Below are 16,758 nucleotides of genomic sequence, written 5' to 3'. Positions count from 1 at the left end.
AAGAGAGCTAGGTACCATTTAAAAAGCTGCCTCTGACGTGCCACTGGTCCCAACAGAAACCGAATGACAGGAGACATGAGTGTGTATGCAACTGGACCTATCCATGATGAGCTGGGTATGGTTATTTCCATTCAGGTTTAAGTTCACACTTACTGTTGGCCACTGTTGGGTAAAGGGTAGGCCTAGGCCATGAATAGGTCTGGGGGCAAATGTGGGGATTGCAAGCATACATCTACACACTTACCCTGTCACAATGACACCTCTTTTCAGTGGTCATCAACAGCTTTGTGACCTGGGTCGTGTTTGGGTAGTGTGATGTTTCAGAGTAGTGTTGCTCTACAGCCTCACCAGTGGGACTCTGAAAAATACCAGTGAGCAGATATTTTGGTAATGAACAGGATGATACACTTTTTTAAAAAAGGGATTTATTTATTTATTTGAGAGAGAGAGCGCATGAGCAGGAGGAAGGGGGAAAGGGAGAAGCAGACTCCTTGCTGAGCAGGAAGCCCGATGTGGGACTCGATCCCAGAGCCCTGGGATCACGACCTGAGCTGAAGGCAGACACTTAACCAACTGAGCCACCCAAGTGCCCCAGGATAATGCACATTTTGTGGAAAGAGATCCGACTGGGTGTGAGATGTGCACAGACTCCTGGATAGTAGTAAATTCCTCGCGTACATGATCAGGGAACTGGAAGGAGCAGGATCAGTGGGAGGGTACAGGGTTATCCAGGAAGGAGGCATGCGTATGCATAGATTAAAGGAGTGGGCACAGAGCACTTGGATTTTTGAATCAGATAGTAATATCCCCTGCAGACTCTTTGGCCAAGGAGACAGGGTGGCTCATTGAGTAGATGTTAGCCAGCCTCTCTGTTCTTCCTTGTCCCAGTGTTTGTGCAGTGAGCCTATGGAGTAAGTAGCCATGGTGGCAGAGGCGGAGGGTGCTCAGGAGTCTCATAACAGGGACTGCCTTTATTGAAAGTGATCTAACTATAGACACTGCTCAATGTCCATCGCTTCAGCAGTGGAGACCAACACTGAGTCCTTAGCTTTGTATCATTTCTATGGAAGCAAAGCAGACATACGGTTGCAAGATGATTTCACATGCAGTGGAATGGACGCGAATGGAGCCTAACTGATATGCATATATAGTCACTGGGGTGTAAACTGTACCCCCTTTAGTTGTGCAGTGTGATCAGCTTTGGCAAATGTACAACTCAGTTAATAACCTTTGCCACAATCAATACATGAAACATTGCCATCACTCCTAAAAGTTCCATGGTGAGCTTTCCAGTCAACCTGATGGAAGCAAACAGCAACTAGCTTTCTTTCTCTAGGTCTTACTCTTGTTCATTGTAGAATTTTACAGAAATGAAACCATAAGATATATACTCCTGTCATGTCTGCCCTCTTTTGTGCAGTCTGTTTTTAAAAATCTCATCCATTTTATTGATGTCTTTTTGAATTTCATTTTTCTAATGATTATACATGTTGAGCATTTTTATGTGTTCATAGTTATTTATGTACTTTCTTTGAGAAATGTTGGTTCAAATTATTTTGCTAATGTGGGAGGGTTTTATTATTACTTGTAAAAGTGCTTATTTATTCTACATAATCCTTTATTGGATACACATATGTACACGCACACATACTTCTTAGTCCTGGCTTGTCTTTTCCATTACCTAATGCTGTCTTTTAAGAGCAAAAAAGTTTAATTTTATGAAGTCCAAAAACCTTTCTTTTTTTTTTTGTACCTTGCTAAAAAATCTTTGCCTAATCCAATTTGTGAAGATTTTTAAAAAGTGTTTTGTTTTTCTTAGATGCCTTATGGTTTTGACTTTTGCTATAAGGTCTATGATCCGTTTCATGTGAATTACTGTGTATGGTGATGGTGTGAAGTAAAGATCAAGGTTCTTTTTTTTTTTCCCCTCAAACACATATCTAGTTGTTCCAGCAACATTTGTTGAGATTTATCTTTCCATCAAGAAGTGCTTTTGTCGCTTTGTTAAAAATTAATCAATCATTTATGTGTGGGTTTACCTCTGGCATCTCTATTTTTTCCAACTACCTATCCCTATGCAAATGCCACACCATCCATTACATTTATTCCTTCCACAGAAAGTCTTGGAGGAAGAAGACATCCAATCTTATTCTTTTTCAGAATTGTGGTGCTATTAGTGTTCTTTTATATTTCCACACAGATGTTAGAGTCAGCTTGTCAACCACTAAAATAGCTAGTTGGGATTTTTAAAAAATTATATAAGTAATCTCTACACCTAACGTGGGGCTGGAATTCATGACACAAAGATCAAGAGTCACACACTCTTCCAAATGAGTCAGCCTGGTGCCCCAACTAGTTGGGATTTTGATTTGGTTTGCTTACTAGTTTTTTTTTTTTTTTTTTAAGATTTATTTATTTGTTTATTCAGAGAGAGAGAGAGAGAGACAGAGAGGCAGAGACACAGGCAGAGGGAGAAGCAGGCTCCAGGCAGGGAGCCTGATGTGGGGCTGGATCCCAGGACACGAGGATCACGCCCTGGGCCGAAGGCAGGTGCTCAACTGCTGAGCCACTCAGCGTCCCGGTATTTGTCTTTCTCTGACCGATTTTGCTTAACATTATACTCTCTTGCAAATGGAAAGATTTCATTCTTTTTTTTGTGACAACGTTGAGTCCTTATTTATTTGTATTTTAAGTAGGCTCCATGGCCGATATGGGGCTTGAATTTATAACCCTGAGATTAAGAGTTGCATGAACCAGCCAGCTGCCCCCAATGTTGAGTCTTTCAATCAATGAATGTGGTTATCTCTTTTTCAGTTCTTTAATTTCTCTTAGCTAAGTATTATAGTTTTTAGTCTCCAGATTTGGAGACTTTCATCTATACTCATACTTATCCCTACATGTGTATAGTTTTGGGAGCTATTATAATAGTATTTTAATTTTACTTTCCAATTGTTCATTAATTTATAGAATAAAATTCAGTTGATATTTCTTCCTCCTTTGTATGCTTTTTATTCCTTTCACTTGTTTTATTGTTCGCCAGTTCTGAATAGAAGTCATGAGAGTATCATTGATTTGTTTCATAACATGAAAGTGTTCAGTATGATATTAAAGGTTTTTCATAGGTGTTCTTTATCTGATTAAGGAGATTCCCTTCTATTCCCATGCAGCTGAGCATTTTATTTATTTATCTTTGTGCATGCACTTATATCATGATGTGCTTTTTCTTTGACAGTCTATTTTAAAAAATATTTTATTTATTTATTTGCGAGGGACAGAGAGAGAGAGAGGCAGGAACACAGGCAGAGGGAGAAGCAGGCTCCATGCAGGAAGCCTGATGCGGAACTCGATCCCAGGACCCCAGGATCATGCCCTGAGCCGAAGGCAAGCACTCAACTGCTGAACCACCCAGGGGCCCCTCTTGTATAGTCTATTGACATGGTGGTTTAACTTTATTGATTTTCAGATGTTCAACTAGCCTATCATTTGAGGATAAATTATACTTTGTTGTGATGCTATTATCACTTTCTTATATTTTAAATTTACCAATATTTTTTATTTACCAAAATTTTAGTGAGGATTTTTGCATTTATGTTTTTGAAGGATATCGGTCTACAGCTTTCTTTCCTCATACTGTCTTGTCTGATTTGTGCTGCTTGCTGCATTTGGAGTGCTGCTTGCTGATAAAATTGTTGCAAAGTTTTCCTTTCTCTTTTACTTTATGGAAGAGATTGTGTAGAATGTTATTTTCTTTACCCAAGTGCTCAGTGATTTGTGCCAGTGAGAACATTGTGGCTGGGAGTTTCCTTTGTTGGAAAGATGTTTTAACTACAAATGCAACTTAATATTTTAAAAAATATTAAGGTTATTTCTTCTTGAATGAGTCTTGGTACTTTTGTGTCTTTTTTTATATTTTTATTTATTTGTTCATAAAGACACACACAGAGAGAGGCAGAGACACAGGCAGAGGGAGAAGCAAGGCTCCATGCAGGGAACCTGATGTGGGACTCAATCCCAGGTCTCCAGGATCACACCCCGGGCTGCAGGCAGCGCTAAACCGCTGCGCCACTGGGGCTGCCCAGTACTTTTGTGTCTTTTAGGAGTTGGTCCATTCAACAATGAACCTAGAGGTTATTTTTAAAAATATTTTATTTATTTATTCATGAGAGACACAGACAGAGAGAGAGAGAGAGAGGCAGAGACACAGGCAGAGGGAGAAGCAGGCTCCATGCATGGAGCCTGATGTGGGACTTGATCCCGGGACTCCAGGATCACACCCTGGACCAAAGGCAGGCGCCAAACCGCTGAGCCACCCAGGGATCCCCGAACCTAGAGGTTATAATGCTAAGTGAAACAAGTCAGATTGAGAAAGACACATCCTATATGATTTCACGTATAAGCAGAACCTAAACAAACAAACAAACAGCAGAATCAGACCTATAAATACAGAGAACAAACATTTGGTTGTCAGAAAGGAGCAAGGTGGAAGGATAGGCAAAATGAGTGAAGGGGAGAGGGAGATATTGGATTCCACCTATAGTGTAAGTTACAGGAATAAAAGGCACAGGGAATATGGTCCATGATACTGTGATAGTGTTGTATGGTGACAGATGGTAGCTACACTTGTGAATATAGCATAATGTATCAACTTGTCAAATCACTAAGTTACACACCTAAAATTAATGTAACACTGTGTGTCAACTCTCCTAAAAAAAATGAGTTGGACCATTCAAGTTGCCAATATTTTGGGGCACAGAGTTTGCAGTGTTCTCTTACATCCTATTAATGTCAGTGTGGTTTATAGAGATCTCCTGTCATTCATTCCAGATGTTGGCAAGTTGTGTCTTCCTTTTGTCCATTATTAGCCTGGCTAGGCGTTGGCAATTATATTGGTCTTTAAGAATCAGCAGTGGGGGGATCCCTGGGTGGTGCAGCGGTTTGGCGCCTGCCTTTGGCCCAGGGCGCGATCCTGGAGACCCGGGATCGAATCCCACATCGGGCTCCCGGTGCATGGAGCCTGCTTCTCCCTCTGCCTGTGTCTCTGCCTCTCTCTCTCTCTGTGACTATCATACATAAATAATAATAAAAAAATTAAAAAAAAAAAAGAATCAGCAGTGGGTTTCACTGACTTATTACCATTTTTCTGTTCTTGGTTTCATTAATTTCTGCCCCTTAACATGCTCAGTTTGGGGTGAGTTACTCTTCGTTTTCTTGTGTCTTAAGATGAAAGGTTAGGTTAGTGACTAGAAATCATTCTTTTTAAAAATATAAGTACTTGCTGCTTGTACTTTCCTCCTAAACACATTAGCTGCATCCCACAAAGTTTTGAATGCTGTTTTCATTTTCATTCAGTTCAAAATAATTTCCAATTCTCCTCAAGTTCCTCCTTGACCCACAAATTATTTATTTATTTATTTTTAGATATTTTTATTTATTTATTTATTTATGACAGTCACACACAGAGAGAGAGAGGCAGAGACACAGGCAGAGGGAGAAGCAGGCTCCATGCACCGGGAGCCCAATGTGGGATTCGATCCCGGGTCTCCAGTATCGCGCCCTGGGCCAAAGGCAGGCGCCAAACCGCTGCGCCACCGAGGGATCCCGACCCACAAATTATTTAGACGAGTGTTAATTTCTAAACAACTGAAGATTTCCCAGATTATCTTTCTAGCAATAGATTTTTAAAAAATATTTTATTTATTGATAGAGACACAGAGAGAGAGAGAGAAAGGCAGAGACACAGGCAGAGGGAGAAGCAGGCTCCATGCAGGGAGCCTGACATGGGACTCGATCCCTGGTCTCCAGGATCACACCCCAGGCTGCAGGCGGTGCTAAACCGCTGCGCCAGGGGGCTGCCCTAATAATAGATTTTTTTAAAAGATTTTATTTATTTATTCATGAGAGACACAGAGATTAGAGAGAATTAGAGAGAAAAATAATTAGATAAATTAGAGATAAATTAGAAAACATTGTTATTTTTATTTAAAATATTAGCTGATAGTTGTATAGATATTCAACAAAACTAAATGCAAAGCCACAATGTTTTCTTTTTTTAAATATTTTTTTAAAGATTTTATTTATTTATTTATTCATGAGAGATACAGAGAGAGAGAGGCAGAGGGAGAAGCAGGCTCCATGCAGGGAGCCCAATGTGGGACTCGATCCCGGGTCTCCAGGATCACGCCCTGGGCTGAAGGCAGGTGCTAAACCACTGAGCCACCCGGGCTGCCCTAGTAATAGATTTTTTTTTTTAATTTTTTATTTATTTATGATAGTCACAGAGAGAGAGAGAGAGAGAGAGAGGCAGAGACATAGGCAGAGGGAGAAGCAGGCTCCATGCACCGGGAGCCCGATGTGGGATTCGATCCCGGGTCTCCAGGATCGCGCCCTGGGCCAAAGGCAGGCGCCAAACCGCTGCGCCACCCAAGGATCCCTAATGTAAATTCCATTAGGTTCTGGAAAGAAGTGATGTAGGATATTAATTCTTTTGAATGTGTTAAGCTTTGTTTTGTAACCAAGGATACAAGCTATCTTGGCCAATAATCCATGTGCACTTGAAAAGACTGTATTTTGCTGTTGGTTGGGTGCTCTCTGTGTGTCAATTAGGTCAAGTTGGTAGATAGTGTAGTTAAGGTTTTCTATATCCTTGCTGATTTACTATCTATTTGCTCTATCATTTACCAAGAGAGGAGTGTTAAAGTCCGTGACCATAACTGTTTACCTATTTGTCCTTTCATTTCTGACAGTTTTTGCTTTATGTATTTTGAAGCTCTGTGGTTTTGTTCATACACATTTAGGAATACCATGTCTTTTTGATGAATTGACCTTTTTATCCCAATAACTTTCTTATTAAAAAACCTACTTGATCTGGCATCTTTTACTGTATGGTCTTGGACAGTATGGCCACTGTGGTAGATGGAAAGCTGCTGCTACCTCCCAATTCCCAAAGGTGTCAATGCCCTAATCCGTGAAACCTGTGAGCATGTTACCTTACAAGCTAAGGGGACTTTGTAAATGTGACTAAAGTAAGTACCTTGAGATGGGAACATTACCCTTATTATTTGGGTGAACCCAGTGTATTCAGAGTCTTCTTATTAGAGGGGGCCAAAGGATCAGAGTCAATGGAAGGGGAGGTGAAGACAGAATCAAGAGGCTGCAGTGATGGAAGGAAGGAGTAGGGAGCCATATGCCGCATGCAGTCTCTGGAAGCTGAAAAGGCAAGGAAACACATTCTCACTGCAGAGCTACCAAAAGCAAACAGCCTTACTGATGCCTCGGTGTTAACCCAGTGATTTTGTACTTGTGACCTCAAGAACTGTAAGACAATACATCTTTGTTGTTGAGTCACCAAGTTTATGGTAATTTGTTACACCAACCATAGGAAATTAACACAGCCACTTAAGCTTCCTTTTGATTGATGTTTGCAAAATATATTCTTTTTAAATTTTATATGAGATTTATTTTTTTTTACATTTTTAAAATGTAAATTCAATTTGCCAACATATAACACTAAGTACCTTTACCTCCTGTAGACTGCACAGAGTTGGGTCTTGGTGGTAGTAATCCAGTCCTACAATCTTTGCCATTTAATTGTGCTTTCCCTATTTACATTGTGTAATTACTGATATAAGATTGATTTTACATTTACCATCTTATTGTTTACTTTCTGTTTGTCTCCCTCTTACTTATCGTTTGTTTTTCACTTTTCCCTCTCCTGCCGTCTTTTGGATTTCTAGAATACTTCTAAGTATTCCATTTTAACTTCTTTTGGAGGGGGAGGGTGGAGGGAGGGGCAGAGGGAGAAGGAGAGAGAGCATCTGAAGCAGGCTCCATGCACAGTGCAGAGCCCAACACAGGGCTCGATCTCATGACCCTGAGATCATGACCTGGGCCAAAATCAAGAGCTGGAGGCTTAACTGACTGAGTTTCCCAGGTGCCCTTTTCTATTGGTGTTTTAACTATAACTCTTTGTATATTGTTTTTAAAGTGGCCACTGTAGGTATTATACATACCTAATTTCAGAGTCTACATAGAGTTAATATTTCACCGCTTTCAGAAGAAATAGAAGCCTTACAAGTGTATAGGGCCTTCAACCTCACCCCCTTATGTTGCCGATGTCCTATGTGTTACCTCTACATACATTCAAACCCCACCAGAGCTTATTGGTTTTGCTTTCAATAGTCATACATGTTAATGAATGTAAGAGGACAGAAGTATACTATTACATTTATCTAGATATTTACCTTTTTTCTTCCCAGTTTCCCTCCAGAATTAATTCCTTTCTGCCTGAAGACTTACCTTATCATCTCTTGTACAGCAGAGCTGCTGGCAACACATTCTCCCTGTGCTTCTTCCTCTAAGAATGATTTTATTTTGCTTCCATTCCTGAACAATATATCCAGAAGAATTCTAGGTTGGTTCTCAGAACTTTAAAGTTGATGATTTCTGGGGGGAGGAGCAAGATGGCGGAAGAGTAGGGTCCCCAAATCACCTGTCTCCACCAAATTACCTAGAAAACCTTCCAATCATCCTGAAAATCTATGAATTCGGCCTGAGAATTAAAGAGAGAACACCTGGAATGCAACAGTGAGAAGAGTTCGCGCTTCTATCAAGGTCTTCTAAGCACAACATCTCCAAAGAAACATGAGCTTTAAATGATACACTGGACCAGATGGATTTCACAGATATCTACAGAACTTTACATCCAAACTCAACTGAATACACATTCTTCTCAAGCGCACATGGAACTTTCTCCAGAATAGACCACATATTGGGTCACAAATCGGGTCTGAACCGATACCAAAAGATTGGGATTGTCCCCTGCATATTCTCAGACCATAATGCCTTGAAATTAGAACTAAATCACAACAAGAAGTTTGGAAGGACCTCAAACACGTGGAGGTTAAGGACCATCCTGCTAAAAGATAAAAGGGTCAACCAGGAAATTAAGGAAGAATTAAAAAGATTCATGGAAACTAATGAGAATGAAGATACAACCGTTCAAAATCTTTGGGATGCAGCAAAAGCAGTCCTAAGGGGGAAATACATCGCAATACAAGCATCCATTCAAAAACTGGAAAGAACTCAAATACAAAAGCTAACCTTACACATAAAGGAGCTAGAGAAAAAACAGCAAATAGATCCTACACCCAAGAGAATAAGGGAGTTAATAAAGATTCGAGCAGAACTCAACGAAATCGAGACCAGAAGAACTGTGGAACAGATCAACAGAACCAGGAGTTGGTTCTTTGAAAGAATTAATAAGATAGATAAACCATTAGCCAGCCTTATTAAAAAGAAGAGAGAGAAGACTCAAATTAATAAAATCATGAATGAGAAAGGAGAGATCACTACCAACACCAAGGAAATACAAACGATTTTAAAAACATATTATGAACAGCTATACGCCAATAAATTAGGCAATCTAGAAGAAATGGACGCATTCCTGGAAAGCCACAAACTACCAAAACTGGAACAGGAAGAAATAGAAAACCTGAACAGGCCAATCACCAGGGAGGAAATTGAAGCAGTCATCAAAAACCTCCCAAGACACAAGAGTCCAGGGCCAGATGGCTTCCCAGGGGAATTTTATCAAACGTTTAAAGAAGAAATCATACCTATTCTCCTAAAGCTGTTTGGAAAGATAGAAAGAGATGGAGTACTTCCAAATTCGTTCTATGAGGCCAGCATCACCTTAATTCCAAAACCAGAGAAAGACCCCACCAAAAAGGAGAATTACAGACCAATATCCCTGATGAACATGGATGCAAAAATTCTCAACAAGATACTGACCAATAGGATCCAACAGTACATTAAGAAAATTATTCACCATGACCAAGTAGGATTTATCCCTGGGACACAAGGCTGGTCCAACACCCGTAAAAAAATCAATGTGATTCATCATATCAGCAAGAGAAAAACCAAGAACCATATGATCCTCTCATTGGATGCAGAGAAAGCATTTGACAAAATACAGCATCCATTCCTGATCAAAACTCTTCAGAGTGTAGGGATAGAGGGAACATTCCTCGACATCTTAAAAGCCATCTATGAAAAGCCCACAGCAAATATCATTCTCAATGGGGAAGCACTAGGAGCCTTTCCCCTAAGATCAGGAACAAGACAGGGATGTCCACTCTCACCACTGCTGTTCAACATAGTACTGGAAGTCCTAGCCTCAGCAATCAGACAACAAAAAGACATTAAAGGCATTCAAATTGGCAAAGAAGAAGTCAAACTCTCCCTCTTCGCCGATGACATGATACTCTACATAGAAAACCCAAAAGTCTCCACCCCAAGATTGCTAGAACTCATACAGCAATTCGGTAGCGTGGCAGGATACAAAATCAATGCCCAGAAGTCAGTGGCATTTCTATACACTAACAATGAGACTGAAGAAAGAGAAATTAAGGAGTCAATCCCATTTACAATTGCACCCAAAAGCATAAGATACCTAGGAATAAACCTAACCAAAGAGGTAAAGGATCTATACCCTAAAAACTACAGAACACTTCTGAAAGAAATTGAGGAAGACACAAAGAGATGGAAAAATATTCCATGCTCATGGATTGGCAGAATTAATATTGTGAAAATGTCAATGTTACCCAGGGCAATATACACGTTTAATGCAATCCCTATCAAAATACCATGGACTTTCTTCAGAGAGTTAGAACAAATTATTTTAAGATTTGTGTGGAATCAGAAAAGACCCCGAATAGCCAGGGGAATTTTAAAAAAGAAAACCATATCTGGGGGCATCACAATGCCAGATTTCAGGTTGTACTACAAAGCTGTGGTCATGAAGACAGTGTGGTACTGGCACAAAAACAGACACATAGATCAGTGGAACAGAATAGAGAATCCAGAAGTGGACCCTGAACTTTATGGGCAACTAATATTCGATAAAGGAGGAAAGACTATCCATTGGAAGAAAGACAGTCTCTTCAATAAATGGTGCTGGGAAAATTGGACATCCACATGCAGAAGAATGAAACTAGACCACTCTCTTTCACCATACACAAAGATAAACTCAAAATGGATGAAAGATCTAAATGTGAGACAAGATTCCATCAAAATCCTAGAGAAGAACACAGGCAACACCCTTTTTGAACTCGGCCATAGTAACTTCTTACAAGATACATCCACGAAGGCAAAAGAAACAAAAGCAAAAATGAACTATTGGGACTTCATCAAGATAAGAAGCTTTTGCACAGCAAAGGATACAGTCAACAAAACTCAAAGACAACCTACAGAATGGGAGAAGATATTTGCAAATGACATATCAGATAAAGGGCTAGTTTCCAAGATCTATAAAGAACTTATTAAACTCAACACCCAAGAAACAAATAATCCAATCATGAAATGGGCAAAAGACATGAACAGAAATCTCACAGAGGAAGACATAGACATGGCCAACATGCACATGAGAAAATGCTCTGCATCACTTGCCATCAGGGAAATACAAATCAAAACCACAATGAGATACCACCTCACACCAGTGAGAATGGGGAAAATTAACAAGGCAGGAAACAACAAATGTTGGAGAGGATGCGGAGAAAAGGGAACCCTCTTACACTGTTGGTGGGAATGTGAACTGGTGCAGCCACTCTGGAAAACTGTGTGGAGGTTCCTCAAAGAGTTAAAAATAGACCTGCCCTACGACCCAGCAATTGCACTGCTGGGGATTTACCCCAAAGATACAGATGCAGTGAAACGCCGGGACACCTGCACCCCGATGTTTCTAGCAGCAATGGCCACGATAGCCAAACTGTGGAAGGAGCCTCGGTGTCCAACGAAAGATGAATGGATAAAGAAGATGTGGTCTATGTATACAATGGAATATTACTCAGCTATTAGAAATGACAAATACCCACCATTTGCTTCAACGTGGATGGAACTGGAGGGTATTATGCTGAGTGAAGTAAGCCAGTCGGAGAAGGACAAACATTATATGTTCTCATTCATTTGGGGAATATAAATAATAGTGAAAGGGAATATAAGGGAAGGGGGAAGAAATGTGTGGGAAATATCAGAAAGGGAGACAGAACGTAAAGACTGCTAACTCTGGGAAACGAACTAGGGGTGTTGGAAGGGGAGGAGGGCGGGGGGTGGGAGTGAATGTGTGACGGGCACTGGGGGTTATTCTGTATGTTAGTAAATTGAACACCAATAAAAAAAAATCTTTTTAAAAAAAAAGTTGATGATTTCTGACAAAAGTTGATGATTTCTGACATTAAATCTGTTATCACTCAAATCATTTTCCATCTTTATGTAATGTGGCATTTTCTCTACTTTCTTTTTTTTTTTTTTTGGTTTTGACTAGTTTATGTGTGTGGGTGGCTTTTGAAAGCTTATCCTATTTTGCATTTGCTGAGCATCTTGGACATGTAAATGTATGACTTTCAACAAATCTGTGAAATGGACAGTTATTTATTTCTTCAAACTTTTTTCTTTATTGATATCATTTTCCTTTTGCTGGCAGATCAATTATATTAGTTATCTCACAAATCCCTGAATCTGTGTTCATTTTTTGAAATCTTTTTTTTCTCTACTGTTCAGATTGTATTTCCCTTGTTCTGTTTTCAAGTTCGTTGATTGCCTTTGTCATCTTCATTCTGTCATTAGACACAAGGAATTTATTTCAGTTACTGAATTTTTCAGTTCTAAAATTTTCTTTTTTTTCTCCCTCTTATTTCTTTGCTGAGAGAATTCTATTTTTTCCATTTATTTCGATAGTGTTTGCACTTATTTTATGAAGCTCGATTATAAAAATGGCTTTAGGGCCACCTGGTGGCTTGGTTGGTTCAGCATTTGACTCTTGATTTTGGCTCAGGTCATGATCTCACGGTCATGAGATAGACCCCTCATCAGGCTCTGCGCTCAGTGGGGAGTCTGCTGGAGATTCTCTCTCTCTCTCTCTCCCTCTGACCCTCACCCCGCTCTCTCTCCAATAGATAAATCAATCAATCTTTTAAAAATTGGCTTTAAATTGTTGGTTAACTCAGAGTTGGTGTCTGTTATTTTTCCTTTGAGTATCATTACTGAGACTTTCCTGTTTCTTTGAAAATTAATTACGTTAGAAGGCACTGGGTTCTGATAAAATCTTCTGGGGAATGTGGATTTTTGTTTCTTTGAGCAGGTTATCAGTCTGGCTAGGTACTGACATTTTGACCTGCTTTCGAGGATGCAGTTCCCAGTAAGTTTGGCTGTCACAGCCCATGCTGACCATTTCTCTGGTTTCATTTCCAAAATAACCCTTAACAACAATATCTGATTACTGCCACTTTATTATTCTCTCATTTCCTCCACTAAAATGAAGGACAAATGTGTCTTAGGACCTAGTTATTCTATTTTCCATGTGTCAGATTATATCCTTTTGGTTTCTATTTTTATGATATTCAGTTCCATTCTGGGATACTTCCTGAATTTCATTTTAAAAATCCATTTTTCAATTCCAATTTTATGATCAGCTATCTAATATCTATTATGGAATAGATCTTTGGAATCCTTCTATTCAACTAATGAGTTTTTATTTATGACATTTCTTAGCATCTTTTTTCCCACTAAATCCTTCTTGTATCATGAATGTCACAACTTCCTTTAACTGCTTGAGGATTTAAAGCATGCTTATTTTTAAGTCTCTTCCCAATTTTCAATTTATCTCCCTTGCCTTCATTGGGAATTCCCACACTGACTGGGTCTGTACTCTATTTTTCATGGCATAGTTGATCATATATACCTGGTCATTTTGCCACTGAGCTAATCCTTCACAGAAGTCATTATCCCATTTTCCTGCACTATGAAGTTCTAAACAAGTGGTCACCTTGCAACTGCTTCAGATTTATGATTTGCAGGTGTTCCAAACACAGGATTCTAGCAATGCATGGATTATTTAAAACTGAGCTCCATACTACAGTGATACCTGCCCATATTGTACTGGATATTTTTTGCTCATACCTGGAGAAAGGAGCTGAATTCTGAGCATGACCTCAGATCACTGAGTGGAGATACTGCAGCCCCCATTTAGACAGGCAGCAGAGTCAGAGCTCCCGGCTTCATACCAGGAATTCTGTTTCCTATGGGGCTTTGCCACCTGTCTCCGTAGGTACACAGCAAACCAGGTCCTAGGTCCCATCCGTGGGACCCATCACCAAGCCTATTCAGCATTGGTTTCTAGTTATGTCTAGGGATTCACTCTACATTTTGGGGGCTTTAGTTATTCTAGTTTGACTGTGGCCACATATCTTACAAACCTTTATCTGGCATTTATATGTGTTTGCAGTGAATGTTGGCTATGGCCTTCAATCTGCCCCATGATATTAACTCTGACACTGCAGTCATCTCAATGCCTACAAGTTACACATGAAACTACCCCGGCTGGAGCCCCTTCATGTCTCAGGCACCACAGCAATCCTGAGAGGAGAGGCCACTATTTCGTCACTATGAAGAACAGAAGACTCAGAAAGGGTAAGTATCTGCTAAAGATTGACAGTAGTATTTTAGCTCTAACTTTAATTAAACCTCTGAATTACCTCTAACTCGTGCTCTTACCCTGTGCCTGGAGAAGTAATTCCCAGTATGGGATGGAGAGCCCTGCCCAGGGGAAGATATAGCCCTGAGGAGGCAGAAATGACTCAGGTTTAGGAGTGATGAAGAGAAAGATGGTGCTGACTTACAGAAATAAGGAAGTCAGTGAAGGGAAGTGTGGGGTACAAAGAAAATCCACAATCCCAGGGTAGGAGGAAGGGTCATGCTTCCTTCTGAGAAATGATGATCTGTCTTCAAATCACCTCCCAGTCCCTGCCTTTTCCTGGATCATCCTCCTGGGATGGCCCCACTGGCTCCTCCAGGCACCAGACAGAGAGTCTCTGGATACACACCACCATGCCTCTTGAGACCTTCTTAAAAATGTCCAACCCATCGCAAGACTCAAGAAGTCTGTGTGCGTCAGCAGGTCAGCCTCCCCACTGCTCCTCCAAGCAGGCCCCTCTCTCCCCATTGCATTCCTCTCACCACCTCTAGATTAGAAGACCCTACTAATCACCAGGCTGGGCTCATCCTGTGGGATGCTCAAGACCCTCCCACACTCTTCTTCAGAAAGATATAAGTTGCACTATCTCATCTTTAAGGCTGTGACCATCAGGCCAGAGCTAAACCCACTAGCCCCAGCAAACACAACTCCCCTCTCACCCAAATACCTTCCCAAGCAACACACACTGAGCTACTCAACAATTCCACGCCTTTTTTCGGGCTGTCTCCTTAGCCACTCTGAACCTAGCCAACTCCTCCCCAACCTGCCAGATGGAGAAGCCATCCTGGTTCGTTCTGCTCAACTGTACATGTGTTTTGTATGATAGGTTCATGTGAGGCTTAAATACTGATCAGCACAACCCAGAGACCACATGAATGCTGGAATTTTACTACTAATTGTCAGTATTTCTTACAGTGTTAGTCTTTTCCATACAGAAATTTGTTTGACTCTCTGCTGGTTAAAATCTTCCCATTGCCTTAAAGTAGAAATCCCAAATGCTTACTTGGGGCTCAAAATCCTGCGTGACAAGGTCCTGGCCTCCTGATCACTCTCAGTTCTGAGAACAGCTCAAGATCTTTCTGGTTGAGGATGTCCCCCACTCTCGTCTCTGCATACCCCTGGCTTGTGCCTTCCATCATTCCATCCCCTAGAAGGACCTCTCATGACCAGGACCCAGGTTGTATGACATCTACATGTTACCGAATCTCATGGTTCCCTGTTTTCTTTTTTCTTCCAACTTGGAAGACTCTTATTAGACCATAGTAGAATTGTTTTCTCCCCTAAATATTTGTATTGTCTGTTGGTCACTAATCACAGCACATGAGTCCAGGGAAGGAGTGTGTCACCTCAACAATGAAATCTCCAGTGCTGGGGACCATGACTGGATGTGATGACTTCTCACTAAACATGCTTGATTGCCAGCCTCGTAGAAGGAAGGAAAAAATTTGCATTTACAGAAACTCAGTAAAGGGAAGTGTCTCAGCCCGGGTCACACAGCCTCTGTGACAGGCAGGGGCAGAACTGGAACTGACATTGGACTGGCTCCCAGGCCCTGCCCTACCTCCCCAGCCTGGAGACCTGGTACGATGGCCACTCTTTGGACATGGGATCTGTGGGGAAAAGGTAGAGGGAATGGGGTCTGGGGAGACTCACATCTGGTCTGCAAGGTCCCAGGGATTTCTGCTGTGGGGCCACCCTTCAGGGAGAGCAAAGCAAGGCCCTAGGCAGGGCTGTGAGGCTGCTCATGAGAGACCCGTGACAGGGAACACAGGGCCTGGGCCCTGTCACCCCCTGAGTATCTGTCCATCTTGTAGGCTCTGAGGACTTTATAAGCTGTCTGCACCTCTGGGGACCATGGGAAGCAGCACCAGCACCCTGAACCTCACTGTCCTTCTCTACCTCGGTAAGATCTTTGGAAAACAGAAGGGATGGGGTTGTCCTCTCCCTACTCCCAAGTCCTGGTCCCTGGGAGACCCCAGGTTGGGGAGGATCGGAGGGGGCAGAACTTCTGGAGGAGAAGTGTACTGAGCCCCAAAGTGACCCCAGGGTCCCACCCAGGCCTGGAGCAACTACGTGTGGGTGGAAGGACCCATTCACAGGCACTCTCTTCCAGGGCTGTGTTGGGGACCATGGGACCAGGCACAGGCAGGTGAGTCCTCCCCAGACATCCTGCTTCTGCCCATAACCCCAGGACAGCTGGGGGCAGAGGGTCAAGGATGATGATGACCAGT

The 16,758-nt window shown here is 41.4% G+C and overlaps 1 protein-coding gene across 7 annotated transcripts in view; it reads left to right on the top strand.

Moving 5' to 3' along the window:
- The first annotated feature begins 344 nt into the window (after positions 1-344).
- The window catches only part of LOC144324232 (leukocyte immunoglobulin-like receptor subfamily A member 6), a 22,321-nt gene continuing 5,907 nt past the window's right edge, over positions 345-16,758 (top strand). Inside the window, exons 1-6 of one of the 7 annotated variants that reach the window (XM_077915565.1) lie at positions 345-387; positions 14,279-14,463; positions 14,794-14,950; positions 15,845-16,150; positions 16,342-16,430; positions 16,641-16,676. In XM_077915565.1, coding sequence (XP_077771691.1) covers positions 16,382-16,430; positions 16,641-16,676 — 85 coding nt within the window. In that variant the 5' untranslated portion in view covers positions 345-387; positions 14,279-14,463; positions 14,794-14,950; positions 15,845-16,150; positions 16,342-16,381. Of the gene's footprint in view, positions 388-14,278; positions 14,464-14,793; positions 14,951-15,069; positions 16,151-16,341; positions 16,431-16,640; positions 16,677-16,758 lie in introns of those variants that run through there. The other 6 variants (XR_013389772.1, XR_013389767.1, XM_077915586.1 and 3 more) reach the window with 6 other exon arrangements.

The sequence above is a fragment of the Canis aureus genome, chromosome 1 (genome assembly GCF_053574225.1).
Source record: "Canis aureus isolate CA01 chromosome 1, VMU_Caureus_v.1.0, whole genome shotgun sequence".
Lineage (NCBI taxonomy): Eukaryota > Metazoa > Chordata > Mammalia > Carnivora > Canidae > Canis > Canis aureus.
The sequence above is the reverse complement of the archived record's forward strand: the minus strand, read 5'-3'. Positions and strand labels throughout refer to the sequence as shown.